The 20,252-nt window shown below is 42.0% G+C and overlaps 1 protein-coding gene across 5 annotated transcripts in view; it reads right to left on the bottom strand.

The window, feature by feature from the left end:
• The window catches only part of NFASC (neurofascin), a 146,795-nt gene that overhangs the window by 11,922 nt on the left and 114,621 nt on the right, over positions 1-20,252 (bottom strand). For 3 of the 5 annotated variants that reach the window (XM_066600154.1, XM_066600155.1, XM_066600156.1), the window contains 2 exons: positions 10,308-10,439; positions 7,151-7,220 (listed from right to left, as the gene is read on the bottom strand). In XM_066600154.1, the coding sequence (XP_066456251.1) occupies positions 7,151-7,220; positions 10,308-10,439 (202 nt within the window). Of the gene's footprint in view, positions 1-7,150; positions 7,221-10,307; positions 10,440-13,647; positions 13,804-15,508; positions 15,617-17,738; positions 17,931-20,252 lie in introns of all 5 variants that reach the window. The other 2 variants (XM_066600152.1, XM_066600153.1) reach the window with 1 other exon arrangement.

Here is a 20,252-nt window from a genome sequence, read left to right as displayed (position 1 = left end):
GACAGCACCATGGCGACGGGGACGCTAGCAACGGAGCAGGTAAGTGAATAACTTCTGTATGGCTCATATTTAATGCACGATGTATATTACAAAGTGCATTAATATGGCCATACAGAAGTGCATAACCCCACTTGCTGCCGCGGGACAACCCCTTTAATATTGCCTAAAATATTGAATAAAAAGCAATTCAAATTTTATATGTTCCCAAAAATGTAACAAATAGACACAAATTTATTCTGCAAGAAAGGCCCCTGTAGCGCTCCATCAATGTAAAAATAACAATGTTCTTACTCTTAGAATGTGGTGACACAAAAGCAAATCTTAAAAAAAAAAAAAAGTTGTGTTTTGTCTGTATAAAAATATCAAAAGATAAAAAATCTGTATAAACTTGGTATCGCGGAAATCGTACTGATCCAGTGAATGTTATCACATTATTAATTTTGCACACTTAAAGGGTTTCTGTCATAAAAAAAAAAATCAATACTTACCTATTCCTCATCATCAGTCTTCTTACCGCATCTTCTTCTCACTGATCTTCTGTTGACTCCTGCAGTCCCCCCGGGTCACTTCACCTCCAGACGGTCAGATCCTCTTCTTCCTGTTATGATGCGTCCATTCACAGGCATTCTCCTTCCTGCAGGTCAGTATACGTTACGTCACTAGTGATGTAGTGTTCACTTCCTAGCAAGAAATGCCAAACTATTGCCAAGGCTGTCTTGCTGCGAGTGTTCAAATGCTACTGTAGTGAGACAACGCATATGCGCAATCTCAGCAATAGCTCGACATTCCCTGCTAGGCAGTGAACGTTACATCACTAGTGATGGAGCATACATTAACCTGCAGGAAGGAGATGTCTGTGAATGTACACTTTGTCACAGGAAGAAGAGGATCCGGCTGGCTGGAGGCGACGTGACCCAGGAGACTGCAGTAGACAGGAGAAGATCGGTGAGGAGAAGATGCGGTAAGAAGACTGATGGGGGAGGAATACGTAAGTATCGATTTTTTTTCTCAATGACAGAACCCCTTTAATGCCGTAAAAATTAAATCCTAAAAACAAACGGTAACATTTTTCTCCCCTAAGCTCCTAAAAAAAATAAATAAATAAAAGTTAGGGCTTTTACTCACTAGCTTTTTTTCACTGCGATTTCGCGATTTTTGTGCGATGCGATCTTAACATTAGAAAGTCCCAATAACATTTTGAAAAAAAATGCCACGAAATCGCAGCGAAAAAAAAACGCTAGTGGGTAAAAGCCCTTATGCAATACATTATATATACCAAAAAAACCCCATGTCATTAGAAATAAAACTTGTCCCGCAAACTTGTCCCCCTCATATGGCTACGATAGAAAATTTAAAAAGTTCTGGCTCCTAGAATGTGACAATGAAAGAAAATGAAAAATTAGTTGGTCATTAAGGTGCAAACAGTTTACTTCACTCAGGGGTTAATTCTTATGCATGTGACCATATTACAAATCCCACTGGAACAGACTCCTAATAATCTATGAGCTCATATTCTATCAGCCTCCAACTTTATACCCATTCTGTAAGTATCTGTGAGAGAAAAAAGCATGGCATGCTCTACCATATGCCATACACTACTATGATGTATTTCCTGTAGAAGCATTGCAGTAATAACTGTAATATAAACACACCTATACATGGGAGTTTAACGTTTTGACGAACACCACATAGAAAACAAAAGACAACTCCAGACAACTTAATAGGAAGGTTTTGGAATGGACAAAAGAAGTCATTGAATATCCTTCATACTAGAGTTAGTTAAATGAAACATTAAAATAGAGAGAATGCTGCAGCTGTAAATCTGCTAACAATGGCAGCTTTCATGTCTGAAGGGGAAGCCACTGTTGGGACAGCAAACAGTCAACCCGCCAAGCACATACGACCCTTATTATCAGGCCAGTTGGTGGCAGAGTCATGCTTGGGGAATGTTTCTCTGCAGCAGGCTCTAGAACCTTAGTGAAGATATTAGGTTAACTGAATGTTGTAAAATACTTAGAAAACAGGAAAAAACCAAGAGTAGTTATTTTCCAAAACCCCAAACACAAATGATGTAGACATGACTAGAATAGCTGTAATTGAGGCCTTTACTGATTTTGAGGGGGGAAAAAGTTGTGTAGTTAACCTTTAAATTACCTAAAGGGTACAAGTACTCGTGTTTGTCCCTCTGCTGCAGTCAGTGCAGGTTTTATATAAAATAAACAATACAAAGAAGGATGGCACACGGGACTAAAGGAAAGGATGGATAGGCCTTCGTCACAGACTAAATCCGCGGCAAAAAAATCTGCCGTGGATTTTCATTTTAAATGCCCCAGATCCAAATTTGGATTTAGATCCATTTGATAGGGCAAATACACGTGTCGTCACCTGATGCGGTTTCCACCAAACAATTAACTTGTCAATTCTTTTTTTCCCGTGATATGGATTTCAAAATCCACATATGGAAAATCTGCGCCATACAAACTAAAGTGATGATTTTCATTTAATTCTATAGTATGTTAAAATGATGCAGATTCTAACACAGAGAAATCTGCAGTGTTTGCATCCAAAAAATGATCTGCGAATGTGACCTGACTGCATTTGTGTGGCTGTGCAACTGATGCATGCAATCCATTAATTATATAGTAGTTCATATGCTGCTGCTTGCAACCTCTAAGACTAGTGATCCCCAACTTTTATACTGCAGGGGAAGCTCTGAAAAATGTCTGCATTGTTGGGCTACCCTTTATTCCCTTCCCGCCTCAAAGAAGCTTGGTGTAGGTGTGGGTAAAACCTTCTGTAATTATTGGTGTAAGAGCAGGTAAAGAATTCTGTAATTCTTGATGTAAGGGCAAGTGAAGCTTTTCGTAGATCTTGGTCTAGAGGCAGAAAAAGCCTTCTGTAATTCTTGGTGTAGGGGACAGGTAAAGGCTTCTGTAATTCTTGGTGTAGGGGACAGGTAAAGGCTTCTGTAATTCTTGATGCAAGGGTGGGTAAAGCCTTCTATAATTCTTGATGTAAGGGCAGGTAAAGCCTTCTGTAATTCTTCGTTTAGAGGAGGGTAAAGCTTTTTTTTAATTCTTAGTGTAGGGTACAGGTAAAGCCTTCTGTAATTTTTGGTAAGGGGCAGGTAACGCCTATTGTAATCCTTAGCGTAGGAGCGGGTAAAACCTTCTGTGGTTTTTAGTGTAGGGGTGTGTAAAGCCTTTTCTAATTTTTGATGTAAGGGCACGTAAAGCCTTCTGTTAGTATTGATGTAAGGGCTGGTAAAGCCTTCTGTAATTTTTGGTGTAAGGGCAGATAAAGCCTTATGTAATTCTTGTTGTAAGGGCAAGTAAAGTTTTTTGGTGTAGGGGCAGGTAAAGCCTTCTTTAATTCTTGGTGTAGGGTCGGCTAAAGCCTCGTCTAATTCTTGGTGTAAGAGCCTGTAAAGCCTTCTGTAATTTTTGATGTAAGGTCAGATAAAGCCTTTTGTAATTCTTGGTATAAGGGCAAGTAAAGCTTTTTGTAATCTTGGTGTAGGGGCAGGTAAAGCCTTCTGTAATTTGTGATGCCAAGGGCAGGTAAAGTCTTCTGTATTTTTTCGTTTAGGGTTGGGAAAAAGCTTTTCATAATTCTTAGTGTAGCGGCCAGGTAAAGCCTTCTGTAATTCCTGGTGTTGGGGCAGGTAAAGCCTTCTGTAATTATTGGTGTAAGAGTGGGTAAAACTTTTAGTAATCTTGGTGTAGGGGCAGGTAAAGCCTTTTGTAATTCTTGGTTTAGGGTCGGGTAAAGCCTTCTGTAATTCTTGATGTAAAGGCAGGTAAAGCCTTTTGTAATTATTGCTGTAGGGGTAGGAAAAAGATTTTCTTAGTGTAGGGGACTGGAAAAGCCTTGTGTAATTTTTGTTGTAAGAGCAGGTAAAGCCTTATGTAATTCTTGTTCTGGGGGCAGGTAAAGCCTTCTGTAACTCTTGTGGTAAGGGTAGGTAAAGCCTTCTGTAATTCTTGGTTTTGAGGCAAGTAAAACTCTTTGCAATTCTTGGTTTAAGGGTTGGTAAACCTTTCAGTATTTCTTGGTGTTAGGGGAGCTAAGGCCTTCTGGTATTAATGGTGTAGGCGTGGGTAAATCTTTTTGTAATTCTTGGTGTAGGGAGTGAGTAAAGCCTTCTTTAAAGGGGTTGTCTCGCGAAAGCAAGTGGGGTTATACACTTCCGTATGGCCATATTAATGCACTTTGTAATGTACATTGTGCATTAAATATGAGCCATACAGAAGTTATTCACTTACCTTCCCTGCGCTGGCGTCCCCGTGTCCATGGCTCCGTCTAACTTCAGCGTCTAATCGCCCGATTAGACGCGCTTGCGCAGAAGGGTCTTCTGCCTTCGGATCTGTCCGGCAGCAGCGGCGTTCTGGCTCCGCCCCCTTCTACGCGTCATCGCGTAGCTCCGCCCCGTCACATGTGCCGATTCCAGCCTCCTGATTGGCTGGAATCGGCCCATGTGACGGGGCGGAGCTACGCGATGACGCGCAGAAGGGGGCGGAGCCAGAACGCCGCTGCTGCCGGACAGATCCGAAGGCAGAAGACCCTTCTGCGCAAGCGCGTCTAATCGGGCGATTAGACGCTGAAGTTAGACGGAGCCATGGACACGGGGACGCCAGCGCAGGGAAGGTAAGTGAATAACTTCTGTATGTCTCATATTTAATGCACGATGTATATTACAAAGTGCATTAATATGGCCATACAGAAGTGTATAACCCCACTTGCTTTCGCGAGACAACCCCTTTAATTCTTGATGTAAGGGCGGGTAAAGCCTTCTGTAATTCTTCGTTTAGAGGAGGGTAAAGCTTTTTTTAATTCTTAGTGTAGGGTACAGGCAAAGCCTTCTGTAATTTTTGGTAAGGGGCAGGTAACGCCTACTGTAATCCTTAGCGTAGGGGCGGGTAAAACCTTCTGTGGTTTTTAGTGTAGGGGTGTGTAAAGCCTTTTCTAATTTTTGATGTAAGGGCACGTAAAGCCTTCTGTTAGTATTGGTGTAAGGGCTGGTAAAGCCTTCTGTAATTTTTGGTGTAAGGGCAGGTAAAGCCTTCTCCAATTTTTGGTGTAAGGGCAGGTAAAGCCTTCTGTAATTATTGGTGTAAAGGTGGGTAAAACTTTTAGTAATCTTGGTGTAGGGGCAGGTAAAGCCTTTTGTAATTCTTGGTGTAGGGTCGGGTAAAGCCTTCTGTAATTCTTGGTGTAAAGGCAGGTAAAGCCTTTTGAAATTATTGCTGTAGGGGTAGGAAAAAGATTTTCTTAGTGTAGGGGACTGGAAAAGCCTTGTGTAATTTTTGTTGTAAGAGCAGGTAAAGCCTTATGTAATTCTTGGTCTGGGGCAGGTAAAGCCTTCTGTAACTCTTGGTGTAAGGGTAGGTAAAGCCTTCTGTAACTCTTGGTGTAAGGGTAGGTAAAGCCTTCTGTAATTCTTGGTTTTGAGGCAAGTAAAACTCTTTGCAATTCTTGGTTTAAGGGTTGGTAAAGCTTTCTGTAATTCTTGGTGTTAGGGGAGCTAAGGCCTTCTGGTATTAATGGTGTAGGCGTGGGTAAATCTTTTTGTAATTCTTGGTGTAGGGAGTGAGTAAAGCCTTCTTTAATTCTTGATGTAAGGGCGGGTAAAGCCTTGTTTAATTCTTGGTTTAGGGGTTGGTAAAGCCTTCTGTAATTCTTTGTGTAAGGGTGGGTAAAGCCTTTTGTAATTCTTGGTGTAGGAGCAGGTAAAGCCTTCTGTAATTCTTGTCCAGTATTATAATTTGGTTTAAATAATCATTTAATTTGGTTGAAAATAATCTTTGAGCAGGCTGAAATCAGTTAGCCTTCTCTGTCGTAAAATTGACAGATCTTGCAGTTGCTGTGTTCGGGGAACCCATGATTAGGACTGAAGGAACTCCAGGGGTCCATTCATCCAAATGCCATTTAATTAAAACCAGTACAGCATGCAGCTGAGGGAAAAACTGACAAGTGTGTGTTCCACTAGTGAGGTACTTTAGGTTATTTCTAGAAACTGTAAATATATTAAGATAATGAAATGTATTCCACCAGCTACATTAGTCAATTATAAATTGAACAGATTAATACCATATGTGTTATACCATATGATGTAATCAGTTGACATTCTAGGGATTAATGTTGATATTATATTAAGTTAATTACACTAGCTTAATGCCTTGAAGGGAAAATGGATTTATCCTACCTTCCGAAAAACCTTCATGGAACAAATGGACACATGAGCATGTTTTATGTAGAGAGCAGACAAGGCCATACATGATAGAATAGAAAGATGAGAGATGTGGAGAAGGGAGAGAGAAGCAGAGACTGTAATAACGGCAAGAGACACCATGTTGCTATCACATGGACATATATGCTGACGCTGATGACTTTAGAGAATCTGATGCAGGGTTGCACATAACACTGTGGCTTATGAAAAATGGATGTCCTGTGACATCATGTTACAGTAAACAAAGTTTAGGTTGTTAGGTCTGGAGATGTATCCAGCTTTGCTCTTTTGCTGTTAGCATCCTTTGGCCAAGGATTTGGATGGGACGGCACTTATGACTCCTAGCCATTCTTACAGCTTGACCATACATTTAATTGATTATTTGAGGATGTTTTTTAGGACTCAGGGAAATGTCTGTTACACACAAAGCACAGAGGGTGACACATAGGCAGTGACGTCCCTCACCTGTGCTCCTTCCTGGGTAGCAAGTGGGAGGCAAAGGCACAGACGTTACATGCACAGGCCGTTCTGGGACAACGATGGAGGACTGTCCTGTGTGTGACGCTGTGAACCGGTGTTTTGGGCACTGAACAAGTGTGACATTGAGATACTAAGGTATGTTGGCATATTTAGTAAACATTTTGTTTATATGGACAGTAAACTAAATCTGCAGAGCAGAAATACCTAACGTGCTAAATGTAAAAAGTAATGGACAGTCTAAATGATAATCTACAGCAAGTGTGACACCATGTCCATGGATGTATTTAGTTCTATATATGCTTTCATTAAATGTCTATGTGTGTTGCACACTTATGACTATCTATCTATCTATATACTATTTCATATCTATCTATCTATCTATCTATCTATCTATCTATCTATCTATCATTTAATATATTACCCTGCACATTCTTTTCTTACCTGTAGTCAAATGAACCATCGTCATCTTTCTGATCTTCAGGACCTAGAGCCACTTCTTTCTTTTCCCTCACTGAAGAGTATAAATGAAAAGGTTATATTTCTGGTGCTCAAATAGATCTTACAAGTTTCATTTTATTTCTTAATCCTTTTTACCTCCAAGCATTGTACAACAACTCCATTTTTACAGACTTAGCTTGCTCAAAGTATGGTCAGTCTAGTCAATTACAACTAGCTAATTTGAATATTCTTTAAAATATATTGCTCTTAAAAACTACCAAATCAAAAAGTACAAGTTTATGTTGGAAGAGTCCTCTAACCCTGATACCATAGTATCCTGATGCTGGACCCCAAGCATTTTGCTAAAAAACCGAGTGTGATCTCAACAGCAAGTACTGAATTTCCTTGCAGCACCTCCACAGGTAAAACAAAGCATTACATGTTTTCTTTTGTCAGTGGGTTACCTGTGTAATGCATAGACATGCAGGGTTCTCCAGAGTGAGAAGTCTCTTTGTTGTGGCTCTCTTCTCCAGTTAATAAATAAGGGTGCATTTTCATGTCACCGGTACTACATGTGGCTAAGACTCTAAACAGCTAGGGCGACCAATAGAACTACCGATAAGGTTGGCAAGATTGTGTGGCTATTGGCAACTACGGCTGAGCTGAGTCTCATCCACAAGCAATACCTGTGATGTGGGAACGCACCCTAAATGTCTTGGACAATGAACACCACTCTACTCACTATTATAGAGTTTCCATAAGAGGGTATTTAAAAATGCCTCTAAGAAACCGCTGATTTAGGACATGTTCACACAGGGTGGATTTGCCATGGATTTACTGTCCAGACTCACCACATGAAAAATCCATGGCATTTACAGTAGCAGCAAAGAGGATAACATTTTCAAAATCTACTTCATACATTGCGGAAAAAAATTGGCAGGAAATCTGTGTGCAAATTAACCTGTTTTGGATCCACAGCATGTCAATTACAGCAGTGGATTTGTGGTGCGGATTCCACCTCCTTAAATGAGGGGGTGAATTTTCCCCCAAATCTACACCAAATACTGTAGGTTTTGCATTGCAAGTGTGTTGCAGAGTATTCACATCAGACACTCCGCAACAAATTCCTCCCTGTGTGAACATAGCCTCAGGGATTTTTCACACACGTATCGGTTGGACACATCAGCTTCTACATCTCACAAGGCATAGTGTGCAAATAAGCAGCACACAGCGCGTGAAATGCGAGTGCACCAAGACATGCTCTATCTTGGCACGTATTACGTGCCAGGATAGTGTATGTGGATCTGTCGGCACGCAGCAGTCCACAGTCCGCATGGCAGATACGCGAGTGGTATGCGCTTGACACACGCTAGTGTGAAAACGGCCTATGGAGGAGAAAAGCCAAATGGGTTCCAGGTGATGCAAAAGACAACACCTGCTTCCAATCCTGACAGGCAGAAACTAAAGTTACACAGCACACAGGTTCAGGCTTCTTTCCCACAAGCGCAAATCGTTAGATATACGCTGCATTGTTAGTTAAAATTTTGATGAACGGGCGCACAAATCAAACGTTTGTGCGCCCGTTCATATGGCCTGGTGAGGCCGGCGCAAATGCGCTGACCTCACCAGGCCATCTCCCATTTCCCCTACCTCCTCATTGCAGGCTTACCTGTCTTCCTTCCCTTTCCTTCTGTACAATGGGAGGGGGTGGGACAGGGGGCGGAGCCAAGCATTTGTCCGCCCTGCCTCCTCCCATTGATGACTATGGATCAGGGGCAAGGAGAGGGCTGGCTGGTGCTTAGCTCCGCCCCGTCCCACACCTTTCCATTGCACAGAACGAAAGGGGAGGAAGACAGGTAAGCCTGCATGGGTGAGGGGAAGAACAGAGGGAAGGAGTTTAGCAGCCACGCTGCTACACTCCCTCCCACCTACGGCCCCTGCCATGGGCTCCCATAGGAGCCCATGCAGCGACCAACGTATTCCGGCCAAAACATAGTTCCAGAACTATGTTTTGGCTCTAACGTAAAAATGTCCGGCGCTATATTGGCTTGGCTGGGCGTTTTTACGTCTTACTAATACACCACAAAAAAGGCTGGCCGATATGCGCTCATATGAAAGAAGCCTCACCAACATGAGAAAAGTGTTCAGCTGGTCTGGTGAATCTGGTAAATGATGAATTTGCTGTAAATCACACAAACCCATTGATCCATGTTGGAAAGTTTTCATGCCGCACATTAGTGTTGCTGATCACATGCACATTGGTGCATCGCTTTATGCGACATGCGGTCCTTTTATAAAGGCTACTTCTAGCAATGGGGATCCTACCTATAAGGCTACATGCACACAAGCACAAAAATTGTGTGAATATGCATTCCATGCTTTGAATGGAGTCATACACAGAAGCGATGTTTACCCTCACAGCAATGCTGCAAGGTAACAAAAAAATCACTGCATGTTCTATTGTTTTGCTTCTCTCGGAACACATCGCTCATTGTTTGCAATGGGACCTTAAAGACGTCATATGGCACTTGGCGCAATGTAATATTTCCCGTTGAAATCAATGGGAAACACTTGCGATCCTGTATCGGAATTTCACAGTAGTAATGCGAGGAATTTTTACATGAAACAAGCCTCGCAACCACAGTTAAACGGCACGTTGACAAACGCAATATCAGAACGGGTTTCTCAACCTGATATCGTGTTCGTTTGTGTGAATGTAGCCTTACGGTGCTTTCAAATGAGCAGAATAATTCTTCAAAACAAACTGAAATTTCAGCACCAAAATCCACATGTAGACATGAGGGTATTAGGCCACGAGCGTTGTTTTGCACGTGCATGTGTGCGTTCAAAACAGCACTGCACTCATGTGCAAAAAAAGTGCATGAACAAAGCTGCGTGCCCATTGCTTTCAATGGGGGCGCCGCTGTTGAGAAGATTGCATGGCATTCAAAGATAAGAACGGTATAGGAGAACGTATGAACGTCACTCAGAGAAGAGTCATATCTTCGGGTGCTGCTCTATCTTCACTGGCGAACACCACAGAGCGGGTGAGTAAAAAATGATATCACTCGGCACCTAGTCACCTTCCAGAACAGCACCATAACTTAGTTCATGGTGGTGTTTCGAGGTGACAAGTTCCCTTTAAGTATGTGCGCCTCACCTGGGTATTTTCCTCCTCGACTCCTCTTGATGAAGCAAACAATCAATAAGATGAGCACCAGAAGAGCAACTGCACACATGAGTCCAATGAACCAGCCCTGGGTAGCAATGTCCACCTGGTTCTTTGTATAAGCTATCATAGATAAGTAAAAGACTGGTTATAAGAGAGTTCTGAATATCTCACAAACAGGTAACACTGATGACATGTAGAACAAGGAACACAATCAACACAGAGAAAGAAAATAGCTTTAGGTAGTAGCGTTAAAAAAATGATGAAAATCTGTAAAGTCACAAATTTTGGAATACTGATCCCCAACCTTGTCTTTCAAGCAACCCAGATAGTGCAGTTCTTTTTAGGATCTCTTTACAGCATAGGAGTTGGCTACGTATGAGTCAATCAGGCAGATTCTCTGGAGCTCATATGAAGAGACCATGAAATTCAGTATTTTGGGGGGGCTGTTGAGGACCAGAGATGGGAAATCCTCTAATTAATTATTGAAGAGCAAGAGGAAGTCAGAAGAGAACAGTTCTTAACCAATGACGGAGCAACGGAATATAAAAACATCCACGTTTATCTTGTTTAGCAAATCCACATGTTGCATATAACATCATTAACCTTACAACACACAGTGCATGCCCCAATGGGAATGGTGGTGACTGAAGTACAAACCTGTGGAGTCACAAATAATCTTATCAAATGGAGAAACCAAGCAATATTACACGCACATTACCGATATATTAGAATGACTTCAGTTCCAAGCATTAAACAAAACCAAAGTCCCTTCAAAGTGCTAATAATGATCGGGTGGAGGTTCCAGCTGTCTCACGGTAAAACTGGCCATAAGCACAATAAATGTTACATAAAGCTGCTAGAGGATTTAACAAAAACTAAGGGTGAATGCACACGGACGGATTTGAATTAAGGAATCCTGAGCGGGCGACCGACTCCGAATTCCGCCCATAGCATGCTATGGTAAAGTGATTCTTCATGCACACGAGTGGAAACCAGTTGCAGTTTCCGCTCGCGGATGAAAAATCGCAGCATGCTCCATGTCTGAAGGAAATGGAAGCTGTCCGACCCGTGGCCCATCCGTAATTGACATTGCAGACGGGCCCCAGTTTCTGCGGGAAAAGCAGGAGTTTAAAAAAAAAAAAAAAAGAAGGAACATCCGCAGAAGTTCAGATGAAGATTCAAGAAAGTCGGTACATGCGAAAATCGCAGCTGCCAGGGCTGGATTCCGCTGCGGGATTCCGCATACGGAATCCAGCTCTGCTGTGTGCATGCGGCCTAAAGCTAGTTGAGTTGCACAACATTTCCAGGCCCCCTCTAAAAGGAACATGCTACCGGATTCATGCCGGTTTCAAAATAAACATACGTTGACTCGGAAAGCAGTTCAGTCAAAGGGGTGGGCCGTCTCCGGCCTCTCTCTGGTTACATAATCAGACTGATAGACCTCTCCCTATACACAAAAAGGGAGACATCTGTCTGTCTACAGGATGTAGGCAGGGAGAGGCAGTTGCAGTCCACCCTCTTGACTCCGAGCTCTGCTCAGAATCAGACAGCAAAGTACGTTTATTCTGAGAGGCCCAGGTTCCCTTTAAATATGCACGATCGGCTTAACCGAATATGAAGGTTTATTTCAATGGGGAGACGAGACAGACACCTGTAGCAGCAGTATATCTCTGGGGGAGATAGAGGAACATGTTGAAATTAAACATGGCAGTATTTCTTACTCCTAAACTCTGATTCAGGAAAATCTGGGGGGGGCACCATGAACATACTGTGTAATCCGCCATTAGATGATTGATGTAACACAGCAAAACCCATTATTCTCCTTTTCAATATCTTTTAATGTATTTCTATTTACCATTGTGAAAAATATCAGAACTGTTCAGATTGGGCATAAATTATCCCATTCAAAACCAGTAAATAAACATCTAGGTTTTCACTGTTCAACATTCTGAGGTGTCTACGATTGGGACATGTCTCTTAGGTCTGGATCACATGACCGTATTGGTATAGCGCATTCCTCGCCTGGGTTTTGCATGCGGAATACTCTGTACCAATCTTCCATAAGGTTTTATCTCCGCATGTATTACACGCACATACATGCCAAGGTAGTGCATGGCGATCGGCGGTATGCAGCAAGTACACGTGTGTCCCGCAGGCAGCACACAGTGAATTAAAGCCACCTGAGCCCGGCCTTATTGTAAGACCCCTGACATGGGACGTCTTAGAAGACTTGTCCAATTGCAAACATTAGCAACAAGGGCCAATGTGTAAAAAAAAATTCAAATAGTACATGACTATTTTTTCACTTTAGAATATCCTCATGTGAATATACAAAATGTTCTGCTCATCTTATGAAAAATCTCGGTGTATGGGCAGTAGTAAATACTTTGTAGGGCTTGTTCAAACGAGAGCTGTTTTCACGCTGTTAGTAGTGAGAAAAAAATGGGGTTATTGTGCTGAAAAGATTGCGTGAACGGGCTACTTCAAGCTAAGTGAAGTAGCCCGTTCACACGATCCGAGGTGCGTGCTGCATGCTTTCAAGGCTCCCCTACGAGCCTATGGGAAGCACTCAGCAAAGATAGGACATGCCCTATTTTTGCGCGCACCTTGGAGCAGACATGTGAGTTTGCACTCGCATGTCCTACCTTTTGTTAGGTGCGCTGATTCAGCTCGTCTATCATTCTCTCCTGTGAACGCTTCTATAGGGACCTATTGGTTCCTGTTAGAAGTGCGTTCTATGTGCTGCTAACAGTGTGAAAACATCGCTCGTGTGAACGGTGAAGTAGAAAACATCTAATCTTTTATCATTATCTCACAAAATGACAATTTTTGAAAAAAAAGCTCTAAATGCATCTGTTTGTATCTGTAAAGAATAATTACATAAAGGCAGCACTTATCAATATAACAATCATGTTAATCATCTCTGAGCATAAACATGTTTATGTAAAGTGAAGCTTTTCCAGAAAACAATATAGATTATTATGACTAACAGAAACACAAAAAAAAAACCGTAAAAGTTCATGATCACTAAAAAGCAACAAACAATGAGTACAGCTCAATATTCAGTAGGCCGTTGCCCGCTGTTGGCGAGAGGTGTCTTCTGCTTATTGCGGTACTGGCATTTTATTGAGGAATTACCGTTCATCAACTTCCCTCTTCGTTATCCTCCATTGCACCAGCGTCCCTATTAGGTCACCTCTTATGTTAATTTATAGCATGAGATTTAATGGCATTGCTGACAAGAAGCATCTTCCATACAAACTGGATGTCACTATGAAGATAAAACAAGAATACATCTGTGCTGTCACAGAAAAGATAGATCCCTCACCTGAATTGGTCTCGAAAGTCACAAACGGGCTTGTGACTGAGTGGTGCTCCTGGGAATAAACCCGTACTCTGTAGGTCATCCCAGGGACCAGGTCAGACAGTTGGATTGATGTTGGGGGATGACCCCTAACAGGAACAGTTCTGCTCATGTTATTACCTGATAGGAAAGAGCTGAGCATGAATGTCATCTGATGTGACAGCAAGGAGAAGGGAGGCCAAATGTTTCATGCAAATGAATCGAACACCAACATTCACATACATGGTGGCCCTAATCCTAGGACTTTTCTCTCATTAATCTTTCTCTATATCATAACAGACTGTATAAAGCTAAATGCAATCTGTGTATAAAATCCAACATCTAAGACAGCCAATGCTTCAATCCCACTCCAAACACTCTACTTTGGCAACAGTTATTGTATCAGTCTCCTTTTCATAGTTACAATACCACAATAAACCAGCCCTGTCTGACTGTTCCATCCATGTTATAGAAGTGACTATAGAAACATGCCTTATATTTTTTCACAGAACTCGTTTAGGTCAACCAGGTAAAATAGTTGTCCTTCATCTTCTCCAGTACATAACCCCATAGGCTTAACATTCACCTCAACAATTCCTATTGTAACTGACTATTGATAGTCTCTACTACTATTACAATACTATATGTAGGATATTAACCCCTTAAGGACCAAGTGTGCCGCTTGGTCCTTAAGGGGTTTATATACCTTAAGGAGTTAATACCCATTTTTGCAGCTGAAGGAAAAAAATAGGGCAGTAAAACCATGACATGAGTAAAATCCCTAAAGGTGTCTGGCCCAAAACAGCTTGGTCCTTAAGGGGTTAAAGAAAACAAGATAAAATAGAAAGTGCTGGTATGTACTGTTTGTTAAACCAGGTTTAGAAGAGTCTACAGTCAATGTAAACGTATATAATCCAAAAGCAATCCACATTTAGACATGAGCGCACAGTCTTTAGGGCTTTCTCCCGCCCCATTATACAGCGTGCAGCTTGTAGAAGGTAAACTGGACACTACAGATTCCACCAAACACCTCTGCCAGAATCTTAATCAGTGGTCTGCAGAACTACTACACATATACGTGCTTATTGTAACATGCGTCCTGCCCATATGCAACCATTGTAACCATTACCAATCTGGATGGCAGCTATAACGCAGCATGTTAAGCTGACCCTATCAAATATGATTCTTGAAGAAGCAAACGAAGCATATGTGATGCAAGGCATGCCAATCAAATGTTTAATATATGAGGTGACAAGATCTTCCATTAAAAAAAAAGAAGCGATAGATAGCCACTTAAAAGAAATGCAGTGCTTCCAAGCATGGACACGTTCTGTATGCACCTAGCCACCTTATATATATATGCAAATGTAATGTTTTACACAACTGTATACATAGTCATATATGGGACATTAGATTGGAGACTTTGGATAATATTACTTGTAGATTACGCGAGTGCTTTAACAGAGGAACGCCAATCAGGAAGTTATGTTCAAGTTATGTAATGGATTTGCATAAACAGTTTAATTTACATAAGAGTTCCCATAAATGTCTATGTAAATACATGACAGCCCGTTTCTTCATCTTTGTATTTTAGAAGCTGAGTGGGTGCAATGCTGACACTCCAGGAGTGGTGGTATAACACACTCTAAAATGGGGTAATTGTTAATCCATGCTCAGAAACATGGCATAAAATGGTGGAATTTCTATTTATTTCTGTGTTCATTGACAACCAATCCTGAGATGCCAGCCTATAGCGTTTGTGCAGAGTGCAGCCACGGCTGGGTGTGGGTGGTGGCTAGTTGATCCATTCCAGCTACACACACTCCACATGCAAAATGATGCTTACTGTCAATATACTCAACCATAACCTCAGTGCCCATCTGTACATTATATACCCAGGTGATGTTTGCCCAGTGGCTGTTGGGGGAAATTTTGATGTCCCACTGTTCAGGTGCTGTTGGGGAGGTGATTTACAACAAGTTAGACAAAACAGCATGTTATGCAGAGAAACATCCTTTTATAATTGTGCTCATTTATCATTGAAGAAAAAGCTAATAAAAAGAACAACCGGTTGTAGTTTAACGACTGATCAGTCACTATAAGAGCTGACCGTAATCATGGAGGGAAATTTCTACATACAAATTTCTTCTGAGTAAATCCTTAAAGGAACTTGATTGTTGTGATCTTTTAATCTGCAGCTCCTTCCCAGATAGTAGCAGTAGCAGGGCCTATAATATTCCTGCCAGTGGGGTATGCAACAGTGTTACAATATGTATGTTATGTAACCTTTACCAGAAAGACTTTGCTTTGTAGGCCTTGTTCACGTCTCTGCTATGGTTTGTGAACGGGAAAGCGCCAATTCCAGATCCAGTACATTCTGGAAATGAATGCCACCCCTTGGGCTTCCAACATGCCGTTAGGCATTTTCGTGCACAAAACAGTACAGATCTGGCATTTTGAGCAGATGTAAACATACTCTTTTCATATCTTGTTCCCGTCTGTAGTTTGTGAGCGTTCCAGGGAAGACTCCTACCAACCTGATATCAAGAATACAGTATAGTATCAGGTAAGGGTGCTTTCACAGCTGTGCTGGGGATTGCCCTTCCTGTTCCAATCGCGACGCAGGTATGGGGAATCCCCATGGCCGACCGGTTCCGTCTGTGGACCCAACCAAACAGTGCAAGGCAGAGCCCATTGACTATAATGAGGTCTGGTCGCTTTCCGACCAACTTTAGGACGGAAGAAAAAAACGCTGCGTGCAGCGTTTTTTCTTCTGGCATTTACAGTCGGATCTGCAGCGGAACCTCCAGCCAGAGGTTCTGGTGCAAATGTGAAACTACTTTAAGGGCTCATGTCCACGACCTTGTTGTCTCTGTGATAACACGGTGAATGGAGTCATTAAAAGTCAATGGACTTTCATTGATCCATGCACACCGTCATGTAGACACTGCTTATCGATAGGCAAGAGAAATACATTGCAGCATGCTCTTTGTACATATATAGTTTGAGCCTTATACACTTATGATAAGCTGTCAATTCGGCTTACGTTACCTATGGGCAGCATTTTCATACACATTCCCACTCTGAACAGTGCGGGGAATTTAAAAAATATATAAAAATAACCACCCTGCGAATGTCCGTGTGAATCGTGGGCGGCGCAGTGCCATACGCGGTCTCTGCCAGCAGAGCGTATGGCTGCAAAATATGTAAACCGCTGCATGAGCCCTAACTTTTGAATATACTTTATGTCAGCTCTTCACTGTCAAGATCTCTACTTACTGTCAGTAAACATGGCTTACATTTTAGGGGTGAAAACAGAACTTGACTTTGTAGTGCTAAACCAGCTGATGAGAGACAATCAGTGGGCATTAGCAGCTCATATCCATACGCTGTCCTGACCTCCAGACTGAGAGCTCTGATATACTGTAACACAATAGCTGTGGACTAGAATCAGTTCTCAGTCTCTGAATGTAAACAATTAATGCTTCCAGTCACTGACTGCAAGCATTATTCTTGAAAACAGAATGGGAACACAATTTACTAACACAGGTATAAATGCTCTCTAGTACACCAATCAAACCTTGCCATGTCGTGTGCCCAGTAGCCCACAACAGGACACACCGCTGTTGAGGAATACAATGCACTTTTCCACACAGATCTGGAAGGCTCTGCTGCAGTGTTTTCCTATAGTTCTTTAATAATGATAAGGGTAACACAAATACAATTTAAAGCGATCCTCCTGTCCCGGACAAACCAACATGACCGCATCGCTTCTCTAGCTGATGCACACTGGTAGTCTAAGATACTACACACTGCTTGATTGGCCAGCGCAGCTTATGTGAGCAGCATCGGCCAATCACAGCAACGTGTAGTGTCTTGCATGCTGTGCATTGGTAATGCATCAGTAGTCTATCAGGTAGACAGGGAACTGGTTTGTTTGGGTCGCTTTAAGAATCATTATAGACAGATAAGGAGCTTCCGGCTTCGTCCAGTAAGAATTTTTGGGCTTGGGGAAGGCTTTACCGCAGACATTTTTATTGACAACATTGAAAGTGGTTTCTTCTGAAGTGCAGTACCTATTTCATGGAGGCTAGCCACAGTTGTTGGAGGGCGCTCTGTAGCAGTGGTGGTAAGAACAGTTGTTGTGGTAGTGGGTCTGGCGGTAATAGTTGTGGTGAGCACAGTTGTAGTACCACTCGCAGTGGTTGGGGGAACAGTTAGGATTTCTGTGGGAGCATCTGTAACTGGTGCTGGAGACGTGGGAGGAACTGAGAACAAGGTGAAAAATAGACTGAAAAAAGAGCAGAGAAATGCATGTCTTCCAGACATCTTGATATAGTATGTATTTTATACAACCTCTTAGACACACACATGGAACGCCAGAACTACAATGAATCACTCAGTGTTGTTGGAGAGAGGTCTAAAGCAGGGTAAACAAGGAGTTGTGACTTTCTTCCAAGTGTTAGACATTATTTTCAGATGTAGACAAAATACAATTAGGGACTAGAGATCTCTAGTATTCTACTGCCCAACTGCTTCCAGTGCAAGACTTCTGAGCGGAATTATTGTGACCAAGGAAATCTAAAAGCCAAATTCCCCTGTGCTGGATAGTACAATTCCACTCCATAGCCATGCGTTAAAGGGGTTTTCCAGAGAATAAGATAGGTCATCAATAGTTGATCGGCTGGGGTCCGTCACTCGGGACTCCGACTGATCAGCTGATTGTACGCCCGCTGACAGCACCACAAATGCACAGGGGTCAGAGCGGAAGTCTCTGCTGTAACCTCTGTGTAGAGGCCGGTGCTTGTAACTGCAGACATGGCTCCCCTTGATTTGCAGTTACAAGCGCCGGCCACTTAACAGAAATTGGAGCAGAGACTTCAGCTCTGACCCTGTGCATTTGCGGCGCTGTCAGCGGGCGTACAATCAGCTGATCGGTCAGGGTCCCGAGCGATGGACCTCAGCCGATCAACTATTGATGACCTATCCTGAGGATAAGTCATCAATAGTAGTCTCTCTGGAAAACCCATTTAAAAGGTAGCTGGATCGGAAAATGCTAGAGAACTTGGTATGGGATTAAGGGTGAGGATACATGCAGTGATAGCCACAACTGGCCACATATCTTGTTTGTCTGTAGTGGCAAACAGCCACATAAATTTCCCAGTAATTCCCATAAAACTGTGCAGCCAGTGCATTTGGCCTGCTCTGCAGCTGCCCTCAACCTTAGGATGCTTTTACATATGCCCTTCTGCTACAGCTTTTATGCAGCTTTTGAAGTAAGTGCCTGGAGAGTATTGTAACAAAACTTATATTACAGGATGATTCAAAAAGTAGGGTGCAAAAGTAAAGCTGATTCATACAGCAGCCAAAATATCATGAAAGGATAGAAAAACTCTTAAGCTTTTGAATCCACCTTACGGATATTCGATGTGGGCGCTGTTGGCGACACTAGACAACCTAAAATAAAGCATCTCAGCCGCAGTGGAATCGATAACAGAGGATATACTGGGTTGCATCGTGAATTGGACTACCGAATTGCCATCCGCTATGTCACCAATGTCACATCTGTAAGGTGAATTAAAAACTTCAAGAATTCTTTTCATGCGATTCTGTCTGTGTGATTGAATTTAGTGTTACATTTGGGAAGAGCGTGATGCAACGACCAGCCAGATCTACAACCTGGAAGAAAGAGTACAATCACTTTTGTAGGAAAGATTTCACTTCTCCACTTATTTTGATGTCACTTCGAGTTTTAGCTCCAAAAAGTGCATCAAAATGGCAAGTGCGAAAGCACCTCTATAGAAATCGCTTGGACCACTTCTTTCATTTTTTAACCTACTTTACAACAATTATTTAGCGGTTACTATTTGGTTGCCATAAGTAAGGCCTTATTCAAACGAGCGATTTCACTACAAATGTATGAGCATTTTACATCAGTGTTTGTGTCTTTAACACGCGGGTGTCACACGCATATGATCAATATTTCAATACAGAAAAAAAAGACGTCCCAATTAATTTAAATTAAAATTGCCATTGAAGTCAGGGAATGCATGGAAAAAAAAGGGAATGCAGTCATATGCCATTCACTTGAATGGGCAATTGTGGTGCAAGAATCGCAGCAGAATAGGCCGTTCTGCCATCTTTTTACATGGATCATTGATTTGTGAACAAGGAAAAAAAATTACACATATGAAAACACACATTGACTTTCATGGGCCCAAGTTCTGTCAGTTTAAAACTTGGACAGAGATTGGAAATTAAAATCGTCCATGTGAAGAAGCCTCAAATGACTCACTGTTGTTTACAATAGTCTTTATGAATAAGGCTCATTGTCTGTCATTTATCTACATGTTTTCAACTTTTCAATCACCCACACAATACGAAGTTACATTGGATACTGTACGTCATTTTAGCACGATAATTAAAGGGCCACTCCGATGGTTTTTTAAAATTAATTCATTATGTAGCTATTCCCCCTAGTGTGACCTTGCTAAGTTATTCCTTTCTGTCTGAAACTCCCGGCCTCTTTTTCCTCAGATGGTCATGTGATCTCAGTTCTGGCCAATTTAGATTTACGTGGAGTTATGGAT

The sequence above is a fragment of the Eleutherodactylus coqui genome, chromosome 4 (assembly GCF_035609145.1).
Source record: "Eleutherodactylus coqui strain aEleCoq1 chromosome 4, aEleCoq1.hap1, whole genome shotgun sequence".
Classification (NCBI taxonomy): Eukaryota; Metazoa; Chordata; class Amphibia; order Anura; family Eleutherodactylidae; genus Eleutherodactylus; species Eleutherodactylus coqui.
The sequence above is the reverse complement of the archived record's forward strand: the minus strand, read 5'-3'. Positions and strand labels throughout refer to the sequence as shown.